General features: G+C 35.0%; 1 protein-coding gene across 1 annotated transcript in view; it reads right to left on the bottom strand.

Moving 5' to 3' along the window:
* LOC106180466 (uncharacterized) overlaps nt 1-16,348 on the bottom strand; it is a 104,434-nt gene extending 88,086 nt beyond the window's left edge. The window contains exons 1-5 of the mRNA XM_086994118.1: nt 16,208-16,348; nt 3,412-3,486; nt 2,375-2,434; nt 1,473-1,598; nt 1,207-1,336 (exon numbers count right to left, since the gene is read on the bottom strand). Coding sequence (XP_086850244.1) covers nt 1,207-1,336; nt 1,473-1,598; nt 2,375-2,434; nt 3,412-3,469 — 374 coding nt within the window. The 5' untranslated portion in view covers nt 3,470-3,486; nt 16,208-16,348. The remainder of the gene's footprint in view (nt 1-1,206; nt 1,337-1,472; nt 1,599-2,374; nt 2,435-3,411; nt 3,487-16,207) is intronic.
* Between the last annotated feature and the right edge of the window lie 2,630 nt (nt 16,349-18,978).

Genomic DNA, 18,978 nt, shown 5'->3' with positions numbered 1-18,978 from the left:
ATGACCCCTGACTTATTGTCACGCATCTTTGATTTATAAAATTTAATGCCTCATCCCTTGCGTTCAAAACGATATATAATACATTGATATATCTTTATGGTTCTGATATGTAGTAAGCGTTTTCTTCCCCATACCCTATTCTGAAAAATAAATAAATAAATAAATAAATAAAAAACTTGCTGCTGGCGGGGTGGGGTTATATAAGGTGTGATAGCACATAAAATGCTACCAGACTGAGAATGCTACCTCGCATATTTGGACACTGCAGACATACAGTACCTGTAGGCCTTGCCTTTGCCATATACTATACAAGTGGATCTAATGAAAATGAACGCCAGACGGTCTCTCACTTTTCCATAAGCCTAGTGACTACTTACTTTGCGTCAACCGCTAACCTTGGCTACTTTCTGAACAGGTAGGTTTTTTTTTTTTTTTTTTTTTTTTTTTTACAACAACCTTAATTCCCTTATGTCCACAATATGCTATATTTGATCAATTTGCTAGCATTGTCATACATAAATCGTTATAATAAGAGAAGCACTATGATCAATTCTTATGAAATTTGTGGGTTAAAGGCAACAAAGGTAAAACATTTTTGTACAGCCATTTATTTGATTTGTCACCTTACAGGATCAAGTAATAATGGTTTTGAAACAGCCGAGAAAAAAATTTGAGAACCCACAACAAATCCCCTTTCAACCAATCTAGCTTTACCTATATACAATATATTTTAGTATAAGGCACACTGTTATCTTAACATTTGGTTTGCCCATATTGAAGCAATAATGCATAATGTCTACCAGCATAAGCACCATCAATTTGAATATCATGATGTCAAGATGTCATGAATATCAAGAAAATGTTACTGATACAGGGCTTCGAGGACATGCCTTAGGATACAAAATGAAATATCCCTACAAAAAAGCACAATGTTGACACATTTTTATTTTTAGTCACCAACTTCACCTGTTGTAGAATATCAAAAAAAAAAAAAAAAAAAAAAAAAAAAAAAAAAAAAAAAAAAAACTCACATAGATGACACACTAATATTTTAACTCACCAACTTAACTTGCCATTAATGTTGTATGTGCGCTTCTGTCTGTTTGCTCTAGACACTAGTATACCAATTAGTGATGTACATGCATGAAGGCATTTTGAACATTTTATGGTTGGGTGGTGGTGGAAGACAAACAGAAATAGACCTACCCAAACGAAAATGCACCAGAATGTGGCAGAGTGAAACTGAACTCATTTTCCCCTTGTTGCCAATCGTCAGTCGAATCTATGGCTGTGACATAATACCGATGAGGAGCCATGTTCAAAAAGAAACCGCAGCCTAAAGTTAAAGATAAAGGAGAATTATCGAATGTGTTATTGTGACGTCAAATCTTAGGACTCTCCTTTGACCAAACTATACTCGGCAACGTCAAAATCATGTGAGTGATCCATGAGCATCAGTGAATTGTACTTACCAGAGAAACACTGCCAATCAGCAAAACTCGAAGAAGTAACTGAAAGGTTTCCTACATTAGCCTGCGTACAGGGTTTTTCACAAGGACCAAAATCTAATCTCCAGGCAGATCTCCAAGAACAGGTCACTTAAATCAAAGGAAAGGACTCAGATTAGTTATAAAGATATTAGTACCAACATTTGCAGAGTCGATTTTATTTCTAGAACTGTCTACGTCGAATGGGATGGTGTACCGAAAATGAGACATAGACACCAACTTATAACTTGGCAATAATACTTTTACCAGCTGAGGGAAGTTTAAGCGTTGTCAGAATGTATGGACACGCAATGGTTTAGAGAATAGCAGATAAGCAATTTATTTTCAATTTTCTGCTACTGGTTGACAGGACACACAAAACAACATCGCAAAACATGCATGGGGTGTTGTGGCTACTATGGTGTAGGCCAGCTGGCAGTGGTCAACAGGAACCTTAACACAGACCCATGCATCCAAGTACTGGAAAGGGATTTAAGGAAATCTGTTGACAATATCTTTGGGAACCAAGACTACTTATTGATGCTTCATTATGACAATGTTACTCCACGCACAGTCGATGCAACAGTAGGCTGTTCATATGCAAACCAGATCCGGATCCATATTGGTCGATCGGCTCCAGCCCTAGATGAGAACCCCATTAGGGATGTGTAGGATATCCTTGGAAATTATTTCTTAAACTACATTTGCATCGTATGTGGAATGCCATCACTGCGCAAAGGTAACATTGTTTTTGTCTCCACGAACAGACGCTTGCCCATCGTATCTTCAGTGATCATTACATGTTTAAAGAAACCCACAATTCATCAGGCCAAAATGAGTTTTATTAACAACTGACTAATTCCTGAGAACAAAAACGTCCAACTTACCAACTAAAGCGTTATCCAGAGCGGGCCTACAGCTGACTGTGGCATATCTGAAGTGCGACCCTGGAATGGTATAGCTATTTTTGTCTCCTCATTAACTCAAGCGAAAAGATAAGTAAAATGAAAACAAAATAACTGTCTCTTTAATTGAAAAATCCCTCTGGTAGAAGAATAATGTAAAGTTATTATACAACATTAGATATTATTGAGTAAATTAAAATCACGTAATTTTACAGCATAAATATAAAACAGAATTCCAAACAAATAGTGCACAACCATCTATTTTCATTTGTGCAGTTTCTTGTTTCATACTGGCAAGTTGTTATATCAAACTAATCTTGACGTTGAGATGGGTCGTACTGTATACAGTAACTGTTAATATTTTCCAGGCAATCATCTTGAACACTTTTATAACAGATTTGTACAATCCATGGACACGCTTTTCACTTTTCGTTTGCTGATTTTGTAATAGAAATGGAAAATCATGGATGACGCTCTGATTTTTTTAATTAAACAATACACACAGACCGTTAGAGTGATTGAAAGCGTGTTATAAAATCAAATTGAATGTACAAATGTGGATATCTGTCACCAGAGGACCCAATATGTAGTTTTTCTAACATTAGATAATTGGCAGTCTCGAAACATGATTCTTTTGGCTTGTTGAATACTGATTATATATATATATATATATATATATATATATATATATATATATATATATATATATATATATATATATATATATATATATATGACTAATTCCTGAGATATATATATATACGTAAATATAAGTAGACCTATGCCTACAAAGCAAATGCTTTCCCTATGTTATTCACTGGTGGTGTAAAAAGCGAGATTAATTGGCCAATTCTCAATAATAACAATAACAAACAATAATTCCTCAACATTTTTTAAATTAATTTTTGTGGTTGGTGAAGTAAATAGTTTTGGTAAATTGTCTCGGAGGAGGCATAGATAACCTTTGCTATATCAAAGTTCATTTTCCTTTGTTTGCCATGAATCATGGGTATACATACCGGTTACTGGACTGTCGAACAGAAACAATGCGATGATGTAGAATTGCAGTGACCACATCGTAGATGAAATCAATTCTGCAACACAAAAAAGAACAGAGTCGTAGTAATTCATAAATCTAGATTAACAGTTAGATTCGCTCTTAAAAAAAAATAATAATAATATTTGATGATTGAATGATGATTTTATTTATATGCAGCATATAAGAATGTTTAAATCATTTTAAAATATAGCCATAATTTTATAATCGCAGAGACCAAGGGGAATTAAGACAAAATTATTACTGTGGATTGGTCTGCGGTTTTACCACCTGTAAATTGATACCCGCATAAAATACAAATAAACCGTCAACTAGTATTGATTTTCAAGCTGTGTGTTTCCATTAGTCGCTGTTGTCATTGTAAAAATGACGGTCATCTTTCAGGTCAGGGTATACTATAGAAGAGTACAGTGTACGTGGTGTTTCTTATTGTCATAAAAGTTCATTTCTGATATTGCTTGGATGTAACGTCACAATCAATTGGTTTAAGATTGATTTTTTAAAGAGAAATTCGAATTGTTTTTGACAACACTTGTAAACAAATGCATGATTTCCCCATCCATTTATTAAACTTCATCATGGAAAAGTACATGTGTTTATATAAATGCGCACAATGTGACAGCAGCATATAAACATACATGTAGATTGTAGCATTTGAGTTATCCCATAACGTTTTCGAGAATCAAGAGGGTGTAAAAAGATATCCCAGCAGATATCCTGTTGAACTTACACAAGCGTGTCAGAGGCAGGCAAAAAATTACATTTTTAAGTCAACGGTTTTACTCCACTGCATTTTTACAAGCGCTTTGGCTTAACCAGTCAAGTTTGTACCCATAGAAATCCACAGGGTGACTAGGTAGTCTTCAATGTTTTCAATGGATGAACTAGCATGAGACAACTTTAGGAACATCCCCACGAATAAATAAATAAATAAATAAATAAATAAATAAATAAATAAAAGTATAAACAATATTGGAACAGTCATCTGCAGAGTCAGTGGAAAAAGGAGGTAAAAAGAAAAGGAGGTAAAAAGAAAAAGTTTGTGATCGAAGGATAACTTTCGACAGAAAGTTTAAAAAGCTATAAAGTAAACACCAAAGGGATAAACAGAATGAAATAAGTCGACTCTGCTTTGAAAGTCAACATAATTATTGCGAATTCTGGAAACAAATAGGAAAGTTGGATATAAAGAGCCAGAGGCGCAACAGGGTACCCTGGGAAGTTGTTGATGACAAATAAATAATAACTGACAAAAGGCAAGTGCTTGCTAGAAGGCAAAGAGACTACCAGAAATTCTTTGATAATGTTTCACCCGACAGTTTCGATGATTAATTCTTAATTTTGGTTATCACGCTTATGCTCAAAAATTAAGCAACACCAAAGTTTTTTTCAAAGGATTCTTCTATTACGACAAATAGTGCAGTTGGTATTGAGATTATGCGTATTTTTTATATTTAATAAATACCTAAGTCAAGCTGAGTAGTCTGGTAATGAAATGGGCACCACAGTTTATTGCAATAAGATGTATGCTCACACAGCAAAACGAACGTGCTCATTAAAGTAGCTTATACGGAGGACCTGTTTAAGGACCCTAGCTCTCCAAATGAAATCTGGGATCGGCCAAAAGAGTATACTTTTTCAAAAGCAGTGGGAAATAACATATAAGCAGACACTTGGCTTCAACATTTTCGGTCTTTGTTAGAAATAGCTAAGCACCCTATTGATCCCGTGTTCAAAAATGAAGCTAAACAGCTTATTGATAATCTGGAAACATTTGAAAATGAAGACATTGATAATTTAGAAGATGAAAAATAAAAAAAAAATAAAGAAATAATTGCTGCAATGAGGTAATTGAAAAATAATAAATCGGGAGGACCTGATGGCTTAGTGGTCGAGATGTTTAAACATAGTGACATGCTTGTCCCCTGTTTATGTTCATTATATAACCAAGTTATGCAAACTGGGGTCTTCCCGGCAAAATGGGGAGAGGCTATTATATGCCCAATCTATAAAGAAGGTAACAAAAAAGATCCAAATAATTACAGAGGTATTTCTCTATTAAACGTAGTGGAGAAAATATTTACAAAAGTCCTTAATGAAAGATAAGTAAAATTGGCAGAAGATACAAGTAAGTTTTGTGAAGAACAAAGTGGGTTTAGGAAAGGCTATAGTATAATAGATAATTGCTTCACATTGTAAGCCCTAATACAGAAGCATCTTACAAAAACAGAGAGGAAGATGCTACTGTATTTTCATTGACTTTGCTAAAGCCTTTGATTGCGTTGACCATACATTATTAATATATGTTTTATTGAAAAACTAGGTTAATACAAAGATAGTCAAAGTCATCCAATCTATGTATAAACAATTAAAGACAAGTATACAGATGAAAGATGGTATATCTGATTATTTTGATTGTACCATAGGCACCAAACAAGGCTGCGTGTCAAGTCCATTTATGTTTTCTCTATTTCTTAATGAATTTGTTCATATGTTAAGAAATGATGAAAGCTGCAAAGTCATTTTTGGTAAATGAAGATGCACCTAGCATCTCACATTTTCTCTTTGCGGATGATGCAGTAGAGATAAGTGACACGGTTGGTAGCTTGCAAAAGCTTATGGTAAAATTAGAAAAATTCTGAAAAAAATATGGCATGATGATCAACGAAGATAAAACAAAAATCATCGTATTCAGACGAGGTGGTTATTTAAATAAACATGAAAAATGGTTCCTAAATAATAAGGAGGTAGAAATTGTTAGCCACTATAAGTACTTAGGGCTGGTATGCTCTGCTTTCTAGTCCTGGAGCAAAGCTAAAAGTACCCTAGCACAGCAAGAAGAGAAAACCATGATTATCCTGATATAATAATAATAATAATAATAATAATAATAATAATAATAATAATAATAATAATAATTTATTGAGCACTAAAATGTTTCAGTACATTTTGCAGAGCTTGCTATAATATGTTGCGTACACTACATGAACATGGAAGGACTCACTGGGTGACTAAAGTAAAACAAATAATTTATATGTATGGTTTTGGTTATGCATGGATAGCACATGTGTTTATATCGTGATATAAATACCTTTGTAAGCCAATTTTACTAAACCTGAAGGACTGTGCTAGACAAAATTGGGTTGAAAGTATACAAAATAGTCCAAACTTTTTTTAAAACTATGCATTGTTTAAGAGTTTGTTAGAACCTAAATTGTTTATTTGATGTAAATATTATGAAACACAGAATAGCATTTTCAAGATTCAGAGCTTCAAATCATAGACTTGCAATAGAAACCAGTAGACATGAAAATTTACAAAAAAATAGATAGGTTGTGTAAATATTGCTTAGAGAAAATTATTTACGAAATTAAAGATAAGAAGCATTTTACTAGTTTGTCCACGTTATGTGCCCTGAGTGTCAGAGTCACTGTGAATCGGTCTTCAACAGTGACTCTAAAGAACAGCAACCGTGTACAATTTCCGTCAATCAAAAAGAGAATCTGCAGTTAAATGTTATTAGACCAAATTGAACCGTAAAACAGATTTAATTCTGCTTTATTTAATTTTATTTGCTATTTTTAAGATGTAAAGTGAACAATAAATAAAGTTTCCAAAAGAAAAATATATATCCAATTTTTTTTTTTTTTTTTTTTTTTTTTTTTTTTTTTTTTTTTTTTTTATATATATACTTTTTGCTTACCAAAAAAATATTTGCTCCTGAAGATGATAAAAACAATACACGTGCTTGCCGTGTGCCAAATTTGACAGCTACACCAGTGTATGCCTGATACCACTATAAGGGCCACGCAATGGCTAGACCAAAATCATTTTTTGAAGCAGAATGTTGCTTGTGTTGTGGTTCTGACTGCAAGATATTCTTAGTTTAAAACTTCAAACTCCGCATCAGCCACTTTACTTCTTGTCTCGTCTGCACGAGATAACGTCAGCGCAAGGCGGGAATGCAGCTCCAGGCGGCACATGGCTGTGACGTACAAAAATTGTGACTTCCAAATATGGAAGCGCCCCAGGAAGAATTTCCCCGTACAACGCCTCCAAGTTGACGGTATTCACTAGAGTCAGTTGATGTATTTGCTATGGGCCGGTGGCCTTTATCAATTGAGTAAAGCATAGGATCATAAAAAAATAAGATTTACGATTCAATCAATTAAGAATTGGTTTAAATAAAAAAAGACTGTAGATAACAGATGATTAATCTTCTATTATGGAGTCAATATCGGGTGTGTCCTCCCTGGTTCTGAACAACAGCTTCACGTCGTCTCCTGCAACTTGCAACCAAATTATGTAAATCTTGCATTGGGAGCCGGTCCCATTCTTCAATCACAGCCTGCTTTAGTTCTCTAATGTTTCTCACTGGAGGTTGTCTCTCATTTACTGCTCTGCCAATCATAAACCAAGCATGTTCTATTACATTGACATCTGGTGAATATGCCATCCAATCCATAACGGAGATGCCATGCTGTTGCAGCGCGTCTTCCATGACCCGTGTTTTGTGAATGGGCGCTTTGACCTGCACCAAAATGCTGGATTTGTTAGAATGTATGGTTGAATGCGCCTCAACAGAATTTCGTCCCCATATCGTTGACCGGTGAACCTCCCTTAAATGACGTACAGTGGCAATTTTTCTTCATATGAGAAACCGCCCCAGACCATGACGTATCCTCTACCACCCTGAACACCTTAACCTTGTCATTCAAATAGACGGACATTTGAATGCTTTTAATGGGTATGAAACGTTTATATTTATTATGCAAAACGACCAAATACAATTTTATACAGCAAGACAAGTACACACAGTGTTGTGGAAAAGAAGCAAAGCTAACAATAAAGTGTGTTTGAAAAGTTTTATATATAATGTCCTTTTTATGTGTTTAATTGATAAGTTGTACTTTTAAAAAAATATATGGATTTTAAATGTAGTACCACAGGTTCTAGTCTCTCATAACCCTTGGTAAGGTGGGTTTTATTTTATTTTATTTTATTAACAAGAGACGTTAATACAATTGTTTTTTATTATTAGTAGTAATAGTAGTAGTGGTATTATTCTAGGGATATCCAAAAACAGACAAAACCAATAACATAAGACAGCTATGGTCAAACATGTCATCACCCACTAAATACAAAAGTCCAACACACGTACTGAGTGACGACGACACAGCACTTCCCCACAAGCTGAATGAATTTTACGCTAGGTACGACATTGCCAACAACTCGGACTTAAGATCGGTTCCACTGAATGCACATCCACATGACCTACCGCCCTTTTCTGTTCAGAAATGGCAGGTTCAGTGTCATTTTATGACATTTAATTTGTAACCCGAATAACAGTCCAATTTCCGTTTTATATGAATTTTTATATTTATATATTAATGGCTGAATAAACTCTTATCTCTTCATCTTGGAGTTCATTGAAAAAAATGTGCGATCTTCTGTGTTATCTTTTGTCACCAAAACAACACCAGAAAATAATCAATTTTCACCCCCCTCCCAAAAGGAAACAATTGATATTGGCGTCCATTTCTCCAAAAATTATATATTATTCTTCATTTTTTTTAAAGCGTCATGCGGTCAACTTTACCAACAGAATGGGAAGCAGTTGTTTAAAACCGTTTCCAGTTTCATGGGTTAAATTCTCTTGATCGGTTTTGCTTAAGGAAGAATATGTTAAGGCTCAGCTTATGGACTAATTGGCACCTTACAGATAAGGTGCGGGAAAACATAATGGCGCTTAGCACCCACATTCAACATAGAGGTGCAATTGAGGTCACAGGCATGCTCTTGAAAACATTTAATGCACAGATTGCAAACTAAGTTTAATTATTTTAGGGTCCCACATGAAAAAGTATGTATCAAAGTATCACTCTGTTGGAAGCATGAAAAAAAAAATTCATCGTCTATCCCCAAAAAGAACTGACAACTGACAAAACGTCCAGCTATGAAACCTTTTATTTACTTTAAATGCAATCATCACTGGTTTTGTTCTTTGATTCAACTCCCTCAAGTATAATGTTGAAAAAGAATAAAATAACCTTCCATATAGAGCAGTTAATTGCTTTTGAGAGACTTTAGTTTGCTTGTCACTGAATGTTAAAAAAGGAAGATGCACTGTACCCACAGTAAAATAAGCAATACCTATTTTCCCTCATGATCCAACTACTATACCAGAAATGCCAAACAATCATGGAATCACATTTTTTTTAAATTTAATTTAATTTTATTTATTTTATTTATTTATTTTTTTTTGCCTTAATCTTTTTTGATATTTTTTACTGGGGAACATACGTAACCTAGTATTTGCCACGACACCAAGCCCCTTGAGTTAAAGTTTAAATACCTATATGAAAAAAAAATCTTACATCACTTGTTTAAATAACCATGACTGAATCACAAAAATATATATCGGAACGCTGCAAAAAAATGACCCTGAACATACATTATCATACAACATTGGTCAAAAAGGTTGTCCCACCCCCATTTCCATGACCTTTTAGTTACAAAAGATCACTTCACAGCCGTAAATTGTTAGAAATAGTGCTTTTTATTCCAGATACCGTGTCTAACATGATTAAGGGTTAAAACAAATACAAAATAGTGATGAAAATATACACATTTTATGCCATTTAGTAAAATTTATAAGAGGCACCCCCTCAAATCCAATGTTTCACTGTGTTTTCTGTCAGATCGCATTACACAGTAGCATATCCTGAACAAATTTTAAGTGGTGATGCAATGCTTTTCAACCCCGCTGAGAATCGTCACTATCACATCGCGTACTAGGCAAGAGCGGTGTCGCGTCTGATACTGTGAAATGCGTACTGATACACACCTTGAAAACGGGTAGTGTGGTCCGATTTGCCGGTGAATTCTGGATCATTCGGTGCCGAGTCTGGTAGTTGGGTAGGCCTGCATGGTTTTAAACTCATTAAAAGCAAATGTCTAAACACTGTTTAAAGGCACTTCTTACTGCAGATTGCAAACTCTTATTAAAAGCGCTCGTTACCATTTGCCAAACAATCTGAAACCATGCCTTAAAATGATTGTTATCAGTGTGTACCCCGCCCCTGTGCTGGAGCGGTATGTTGCCTTAGGCAGCCTTTACCTGAGGTTCATGCACTGGTGACTGTTTAAAATCCTTCTTCTAAGAAAACACACCATGAAACCCAGACAACAACAGTTATGAAGAACATGATATTGATTAGTTTCGAATTATACCGGAGAGCCTTGACTGCAATTAAAGCGAAAACGTGTGGACTGAGATTGGACACCAACTCCGTTAATTGAATTCAATTGAATGGCCGGTATTTGTAGTTTTTGACGAAGGAAAGAACTGAAATAATTGTAGAATTACTGGACTACACTGGACTACATTATAATGTAGTGTATAAACATAAAATGTTCTTAATGAATTAGGCAAAGTTCAATAATCTCAGTTATCATTAATCTTATCGCCAATTGTATTATTATAAGGGTGTTTTAGTCCCTATATGATTCAAACTTTAAACTCCCGTAAACAGTTGAGGATGGTCAATGTTTGGTGCGTGGTACTCGTCAAAATGTTCTACTAAAATCCTACGTAATGTTTCAGGGAGCCCGAGAGAAGACTAACGGTCCTGCTACTGCAGATCAAGGTAACTCAGAGTCAATCATGATCTTTGCGTTGCCTGCTGTTTTTCGAATTAAGAGCACCCGTATAAAATACCAAACAACCATTATAGAGTTGTGTGTTTCTATTAGTCGTTGTTTTAATGGTAAAAATAACAGTCACGCTTTATTTCACAGTATAATATACTCTAAAGCACAGAACTTGGTTTTTAGGTTTCTCATAGAATATGAATATTATATAAATTCATTTCTGATATTTTATAACGCGTGGATGTAACGTCAGGGACATTTTGGTTTCGCAACTCTTGACCGAATTTCACGTGTAAGGTGCACATTCTACATTATCATCATGGTTGCCTGCAGATGGTTGCCATGGTTGACTGTGCGCTTAAGCTACCATGCATGCTACCTTTGTCTTATTTACACTATGATGCAACATACGTTTCTTACATCTGTTTATTATTAATTTATCATAATAAAATTACGTAGTACACATACACAAACTATATGCTTTTGATGTTACGTTTAAGCTCACTACACATAACTTACATGAATTGAACTAATTTAGAGGAAATGCACTAAATGATTAGATGGTAAAATGGGTAATGTGTCCTGCACTATGCTACATTTTGTTCAAAACATGCTCTATCTCGCTGCATAAAATGATTGGTTGTTTTCGATATGAGCACCTTTAATTTTTCCCCATTCCATAAGTGTTATTTTGTATCCTCAAATTCATGTAGCTGAATATACAGGTAAACCACACTTTGCAAATTATCCTTTCAATTGAGCAAATTGTACACATGTAGCTATGTTTATCCCTTCGTACTAAAAAGAAAAAAAAAATACAATTTCTAACATTCGTAAATATTTCCCGAATGTTTAATTATCGTAGATATATAGACATTGATTTGCGATATTTTTGACCCATGAATATTAAAAGTTCTCAAAAGAAAATTCAGCTGTTACGTTCATTATACACAAGGGCCTATATACATGTACATCAAGAGAGTTGAACTCCTAGCCAGAGGTAGATGACTCTGCCATTTCCAACATAACAGTAACAATATACGTGTACGGGGTAACTTCCTTTCTATTTCTTCGTTCTAAATGTTCCAAAATATAGTGAAAGTGTTTGCCGCTGATCGAGCTTTTAGTTACCGGTATTATCCTATCTTCACAGTTGTCATTTAAAACGACAGCAGGACTTAGAGTTGGCAAAGAAAGAAAATATTAAATATTTCTAAAGTCTTATCCAGGACACCAAAAATAAGCCAAGTAGGTGCTTACCGATCCGCACTTCACCGATGACGATTTCTTTGTAAGGTTCCGTTTCTCGAAAGACGGCTTCAGCTACTTTATTTACTTATTACTATTCTTTATCATTTTATCATTATTTATTTATTTATTAGTTGCTTTTTTTGGTAAATTGTCACTTAGATCAATAGATTGGCTTAGATCAAAACATCCACATGCAGTGATAATGTCCATATGCACTGTTGCGTGATTGAAGTTGACCAGTTGACCCCAATTATACAACATTACTGAGGCGTTTATGACGAGGATGGTGTCACAGAGGCCTACTTTAACCAATGAGGAGCTCCTTTATGTCAGTGTCCCTTACCTAAAGGCTGACAAAGTAATTCCTTATACCCCCTTTACACTGGACGGCGTTCTTTCTGCGTCCTTTCTGCGACCATGAAATTTGGCATCGCTGTGGTCTTAATAAGGAGGTACGAGCATTGATTTTGTATCAGAATGAATGCTCAATGATCAGCCAGTTGTCGGGATGTAAAATATTATAATTTTTTAACTCTAAAATGGGGCCGTACTGCTGGACGCAGAAAGGACGCCGTCCAGTGTAAAGGGGGCTTTATCAAAGGAGAGGCTAAAGTGTGGTCTTAGAATACCATTTCGGGGGGGGGGGGGGGGGGGTAGCAAACCCACTCACGCGGGTCAAGGCAATTAAGGCAAAATAAGCGTGGACTGCTCCGCTGTTTTCGAACTAATGGATACCCGCATAAGCCACAAATAATCCGTCAACTAGTATTGAATTTAAAGCTGAGGATTTCCATTAGTCGTTGTCTTAATTGTTAAAATGGCGACACCTTTCAGGTCACAGTATAGTATAGAAGAGTACGTGATGTTTCCGTTTGTTATATATATATATATATACCCCTGTATATATATATATTTCAGTAACATTCAAGATACCCGCACGGAAATGCAGTAGGATCGAAGTTAGCAAAGAAGCATTAACGCAGTAGTGGTGTGGAGCATATTTACAGTATAAATGCATTTTAGCCTACTGCTAGCCTACTGCAAAAAGTACATAGGTTTGTACAGAGAGGAGCATTTATGCAGTAGATTACCAACATAACAGAAGCACGCTTCAAATATGCTAATTAGCTCCCAAATCGAAGCAGGTTTTAGGCATGTTTGGAGTATGATTGCAGTGGTCTACTGCGCTGTAGTATCTACTGCGTTTTCATGCGGGTATTGTAGCACAATACATTGACGGGATGTACTTTCCAAAGTTATGTGATTATGTTCTCCTTTACCGAGTTTTAGTGGTGCTAGCAGACTTAAGGCAACTCCCGAGGAGGCTTAGCTTCGTCGACTAGCAGCTAATTAAAAACAACGTAAGCGCCCTTTTAGATTTTTTGTGAAACGAGACCTAGTGACTTATGGACTTTATGACGCTGGTAAACAAGCTCTTTGGCAGGAAACCAGACTGTTTTTATTTATTTATTTATTTATTTATTTATTTATTTATTTATTTATTTATATGTGAAGAGGGGACAAGTGGTGTCCAGAATATACTCAGGAGCAATTAACACTTAACTGTTTAACTAAATACAATGCTATATTATTGCACGAGAAAAGCTAAGCACTATGCTTTTAAAACTGAAGAGACATAATTTTTTAAACGTCAAAGTGAATAAAACCACCCATCTTCCCATTGTACTTGTAAGGCATATGCCTTTGAGACATTCTATTCACTGTAGTAAAAATCTCTATTAATCAGAGCTAATGTGATTAAAATCCTTAAAATAAATGCAAAGTCCCATTAACACCCCTATCGTTGTCATCAACGCTTGTTTTGTCTTCAGTTTCTCAGAAAAACGTGCATCCATTTTCACAACATTCAAAATAAATGATATACGTCGCTCAAAGGGCGGTGGGGTTGGGTGGGGGGCTCGCTGCGGCTTGCAATGCTAAATTCTATTGTCGTCATTTTTTATTAAGCGTCAAGGCTGCAGTTCTGGAGCTAAAAAAAAAAAGGGGGGGGGGACTACTGCAGCGTGCAATCTAATGTTAAACAATACTTTTATCATTGCTCAAACAGGATGAAATCGTCCTTTAAACCCAATGACGTTCAGCTTAAAAAAACACAAATTAAATTTAATAAATATTACAAAAAATATTGATAGTAATAATTATATATCAACGATATTAATTTAACAGTGATAATGAAGAAGATATGCTTTGCCATCTATACTGATTTTGTTAAGTAAATAAGATTGGTCCGGTGGTACCCAAAACACTCTTAATTGTAAAACCTATTAAAAATACGCTTTATATTAACTCCACTATGCTCTGTCATCAACGCCATTTTCCCTTATGTTCGGAAACCATTGCGTTTCCATTTTCAACACACATATAGCAAATGACAGACATCGCGTATAGGGGTGGGGGGGGGGCTTACTGCAGCTTGCCATCATATCTTAAATGCAATTGTCACCATTTACCATAAGAGCCGAAATAATACTCAAATAGAAAGGTTTATATTAATGTGTGTCCTGGCTGATGTACCGGCTCTTTATGTTACCCAACTTTTATTACAGTTACGTGCACTGCTGAACCTTTCTAAGATTCCGCTAGTAAGAAAACAAACCAAGACAACCGGGAAACAAAAGTCAAGTAAAAAATTGACAGCTTACCTTGTATAATTTAGTGGCATATTCACATAATGGCGCTCAGGTAAAGAAAACCAAATGCATTGTAAAAAGCAAATATGAACGGATTTTATTTAACGGTGGTAAAGAAAAAGAAACGTGCTGCCTTTTAAATCAAATTCTGTTAAGTACAATGCTTGGTGCCTGGGACACGGCAGAATTTTCGAGTAAAACTACTACTTGATGTCACAGGGAGTCCGGTACTGCACTGCAGATCAAGGTAACTAAGAGTCAGTCATGATCTTTGAGTTGCCTGTCGTTTTTCGAAATAAAAGCACCCGCATAATATACCATTTACCCATAATAGATATAGGAGTTGTGCGTTTCCATAAGTCGTTGTTTTAATGAGAAAAATAACAGTCACTATTCAGTTCACACTATACTTTAATTTACAACACAGGACGTGATTTTTAGGTTTGTCGTAGAATATTAATAGATAAGAATTACATTTCATATATATATTTATAACGTTTGGGTGATTTAGGTTTCACAACTCTTGACCGAACTTCACATGTAAGTGTATAAAATACATTATCATCATGAATGCTTGCGTTGAAGCTACTATGTATACATTTCTTACTCAATTTCTTTTTTATTATTACAAAATTACGCAGTACACATACACAGACTACAGGTTCTTAGTTTTAGCTTCAAGCACGCTCCTTATAACTAATGTACATTGAACTAAATTATAGGAAATGCATTAAATGAAATAATGGTTTAATTCTCCTCCAGTCCAAAACTTTAATTTTGTATTCACAAATTCATTTACCCGAACTCACATATAACCCACACTTTGCAAATTATCATTTCGTTCGAGCAAAATGTACATATGAAGCTCTATATATCTCTTTTCATCAAAAGCTTCTCCAACTACCTTCATATTTCTCTGTTCCACAGGTAAATGTTCAGAAATATAGCACAGGGTACATACTGAATGCAGCTGGACGAGCCCAAAGCTATTCCCCTATTTTAAGGTGCTCATCAGTTGTCACTTAAAACGACAGCACCAAAGTAAGCCCACTAAGACAAGTGTTTCCCTCAATGGACTCGCTCAAGGATGAAAGAATTCCGAAACCATTCTCTTTATATTTTCTATAACGATACAGAAAACTGAGCAGAGTTAGGCTTCGATTTGCTATTGCATGTAGAAAAATAAAAAAAATCCACACTTACCAAGAAGAATCTTGCTTTACTTGGATAACTTGAATAACTGTGTATTCTTCTATAGATTGTCTTTACGCTATCAGTCTTCTTGGATGGCTTAATGGACCCACGGCAACTTGCAAATAAGTGAGCAGCGATAAAGTATATGTATATATATAAAAGTGATTGGCAACCAGCTTATTCATCATGTGACACTGTCAAAGATACTTCTAGATTAATTTATTTGCTCCCGATGCTGTATAGCCAAAGCTGTGTGCTAGAAATTTATGATGGCTTCAGATTCAAAGGTCGTCAGGCTTATATTAATAAATTAATTAATTTCTTTATTTCTTTATTTCCATATTTATAAACATTTATTATCATCTCTTCATTATTACCAGGGTGAAAGACATATATAGTACATACATGCAGTCGCAAAAATAATTCACATAATAAAATCACGTAATAAAACCGTTAGAATATACATTATAAAATGACTCTAAAAAGAACAAATAAGATTTAATAAGTTATATTTATGTAGGGAATGCTTACTAGTGGTAGTAACAATTATATATACATAAACATTATATTGATAGGGAATAGTCTTTGGGGCATGTGTTTGTTATGATCAATGTGTTTGGTAGCTATTCCTATTGAGCTACCTCATTAAGGAGCCATTTATGCAGCATTTTACAGGTAGCTGCAGTGATATTTACCCGCACCGTTATCTAGTGCAGTAATAGCTGCTACACTGGAATATTACTTTGTTATTTCATTTTTATTTGTTCACCCTCCAACATCATCTGGCTATCACCTGCTTTCTGACCTTTATTTATTTATTTATTTATTTATTTATTTATTTATTTATTTATTTATTTATTATTATTGTTATTACTTTTTTTTGCACTATTCTGAGCCTTTAGTTAAGGTTTGTGCCAGCTTTTGTTGTTTCACACAGCTTTCATGCTGTCAATTTTCTTAATGTAGGTTGCACTCATTAAACCAAACTTTGTTATTAATATTACTATAGTTCTTTAGAATGGGTATCTATGATAATCCCCCAATTATGTAAATAAGGTGGCCTTGTATGTATCAGTTGTGTTAGCTTTTTGCTTCTATGGCTGTTGTTGTTTCACATATTATTTTAATTAATATTGGTTGTACTCAATAACCCACTTTATCAACGTTATGTTATGGCAGTTATATAGTACTGGGGATGTATAATTATCCATCTATTTTGTAACTTTCTATGTTATTATCCTTCGTCATTAATAATTGACCGTTTTCACTCATATGGACTCTTAGCATTTCAGTAAAACCAGCTTCGTTGTGGCTGTGAACATTTATATAGCCACATAAATGTGGTCAGGTTAAAAAATATTTATTGGACAAAAGAGTATTAGTAATGAAAAAAATACAAAATAAAAGCTATTGCAAACTTTATTAAAAATCCAATACTCTCATTTAAGCCTGACGACGGATTATGACGGGTATGGGTATGAGTATTATAACTTAAAGGCATAATAACTCTTTGTATGAGACCTATATTTCACAATAAAAACCTTGTGAATAACTCATAGAAATATAATATATTCTGTTTTACCACAAAAACAGCAGTTATAGCTTTTATTCTGATATTTGAACTTGTCTTTAGACCACGTGACCTCCATTGATGTCTATACTCTGTTAAAATCTCTTAAGAGATTTTAACAAAAAACCAAACTTTTTAGAAAAAAACCAGGGACTAACTTTGAATGTAAAAATGGATTCATTAACCATTGGTAAGTATGGGAAAATTGTTGTTTACTCCAGGAAAATTCATTTTTTGGCCGAAACGAAGAGTTATTATTGCTTTAACAGATTGACATAAAAGATAAAAAGCCGATCAATTAAAGTATATTGATGGACATTATCTGTAGAAAGTGTACGTGTGCCAATTGATCACTGTTGTTTAGTACGTGTGTACGTGAGTCAGTGGCTAAAGCTCTTTTGAACCACAATACTGTTGATGTGGTGATAGTATGACTGCACTTATGAATAGCTTAACTTGTAAAGGGTGAGAGGTGTGAAACCTAGGGCAAAGACCCATTAAATGTGAGGTTTGTTTGTTTTGTAGTCAATCGATACTCTTTATCTGCTAGGAGGCAATGCATAAGGCATAAAGAACAATATTTATATCTGGTAGATGCGGGGAAGCTGACACATGGATAGGTTGGTTTGCTCGAACTTATATAGTTGGGACAAGTAACACATTCGATAAGTGGTACGTCTTCGTAGCGTCGCTGCAAGGAGGCACGTCAATTGGAACAGCAGCCGACCTAATAGACCTTGAACGGTCAAGCGTACTTAGCCGACACTGCACGTCATCTTTTGTATCGATCGAGGCAAAGAGAAGAAGCCAAGTGCTGTGATATAAAAGTAGACGTTGACCCGCTATCTAAAAGCGCGAGTGCTTTTATCTTGTCATTCACTCTCACTGTAACAATGGGCAAAGTCACAGAGACCGATGCTGTAAAAAAGCACGCTGACGCATTTAAATAACCCTCCGCCTCAATTGACCGAACACTAATATTAGTCACGATCAACATGAATTGTTTCGGAAAATACGTGAAGTAATCTCGAGTGCTAATAAGCACAACCGGACACTTTGCACATGGGGAATAGGGTCCGCGTCTAAACAATTGAAACATAACTTGCGTCTGTTCACCAACGCGATTCGCGCTGACACGTCCATTATCTTGAAATCGTCACACTGACAAACAACACAAGGAACAAAATGCCGGTTTAATACTTATGTTTGA

The sequence above is a fragment of the Lingula anatina genome, chromosome 8 (assembly GCF_051362555.1).
Source record: "Lingula anatina isolate TDL-2025a chromosome 8, LinAna3.0, whole genome shotgun sequence".
NCBI classification, from domain to species: Eukaryota; Metazoa; Brachiopoda; class Lingulata; order Lingulida; family Lingulidae; genus Lingula; species Lingula anatina.
This window is presented reverse-complemented; position numbering and strand designations above follow the sequence as displayed.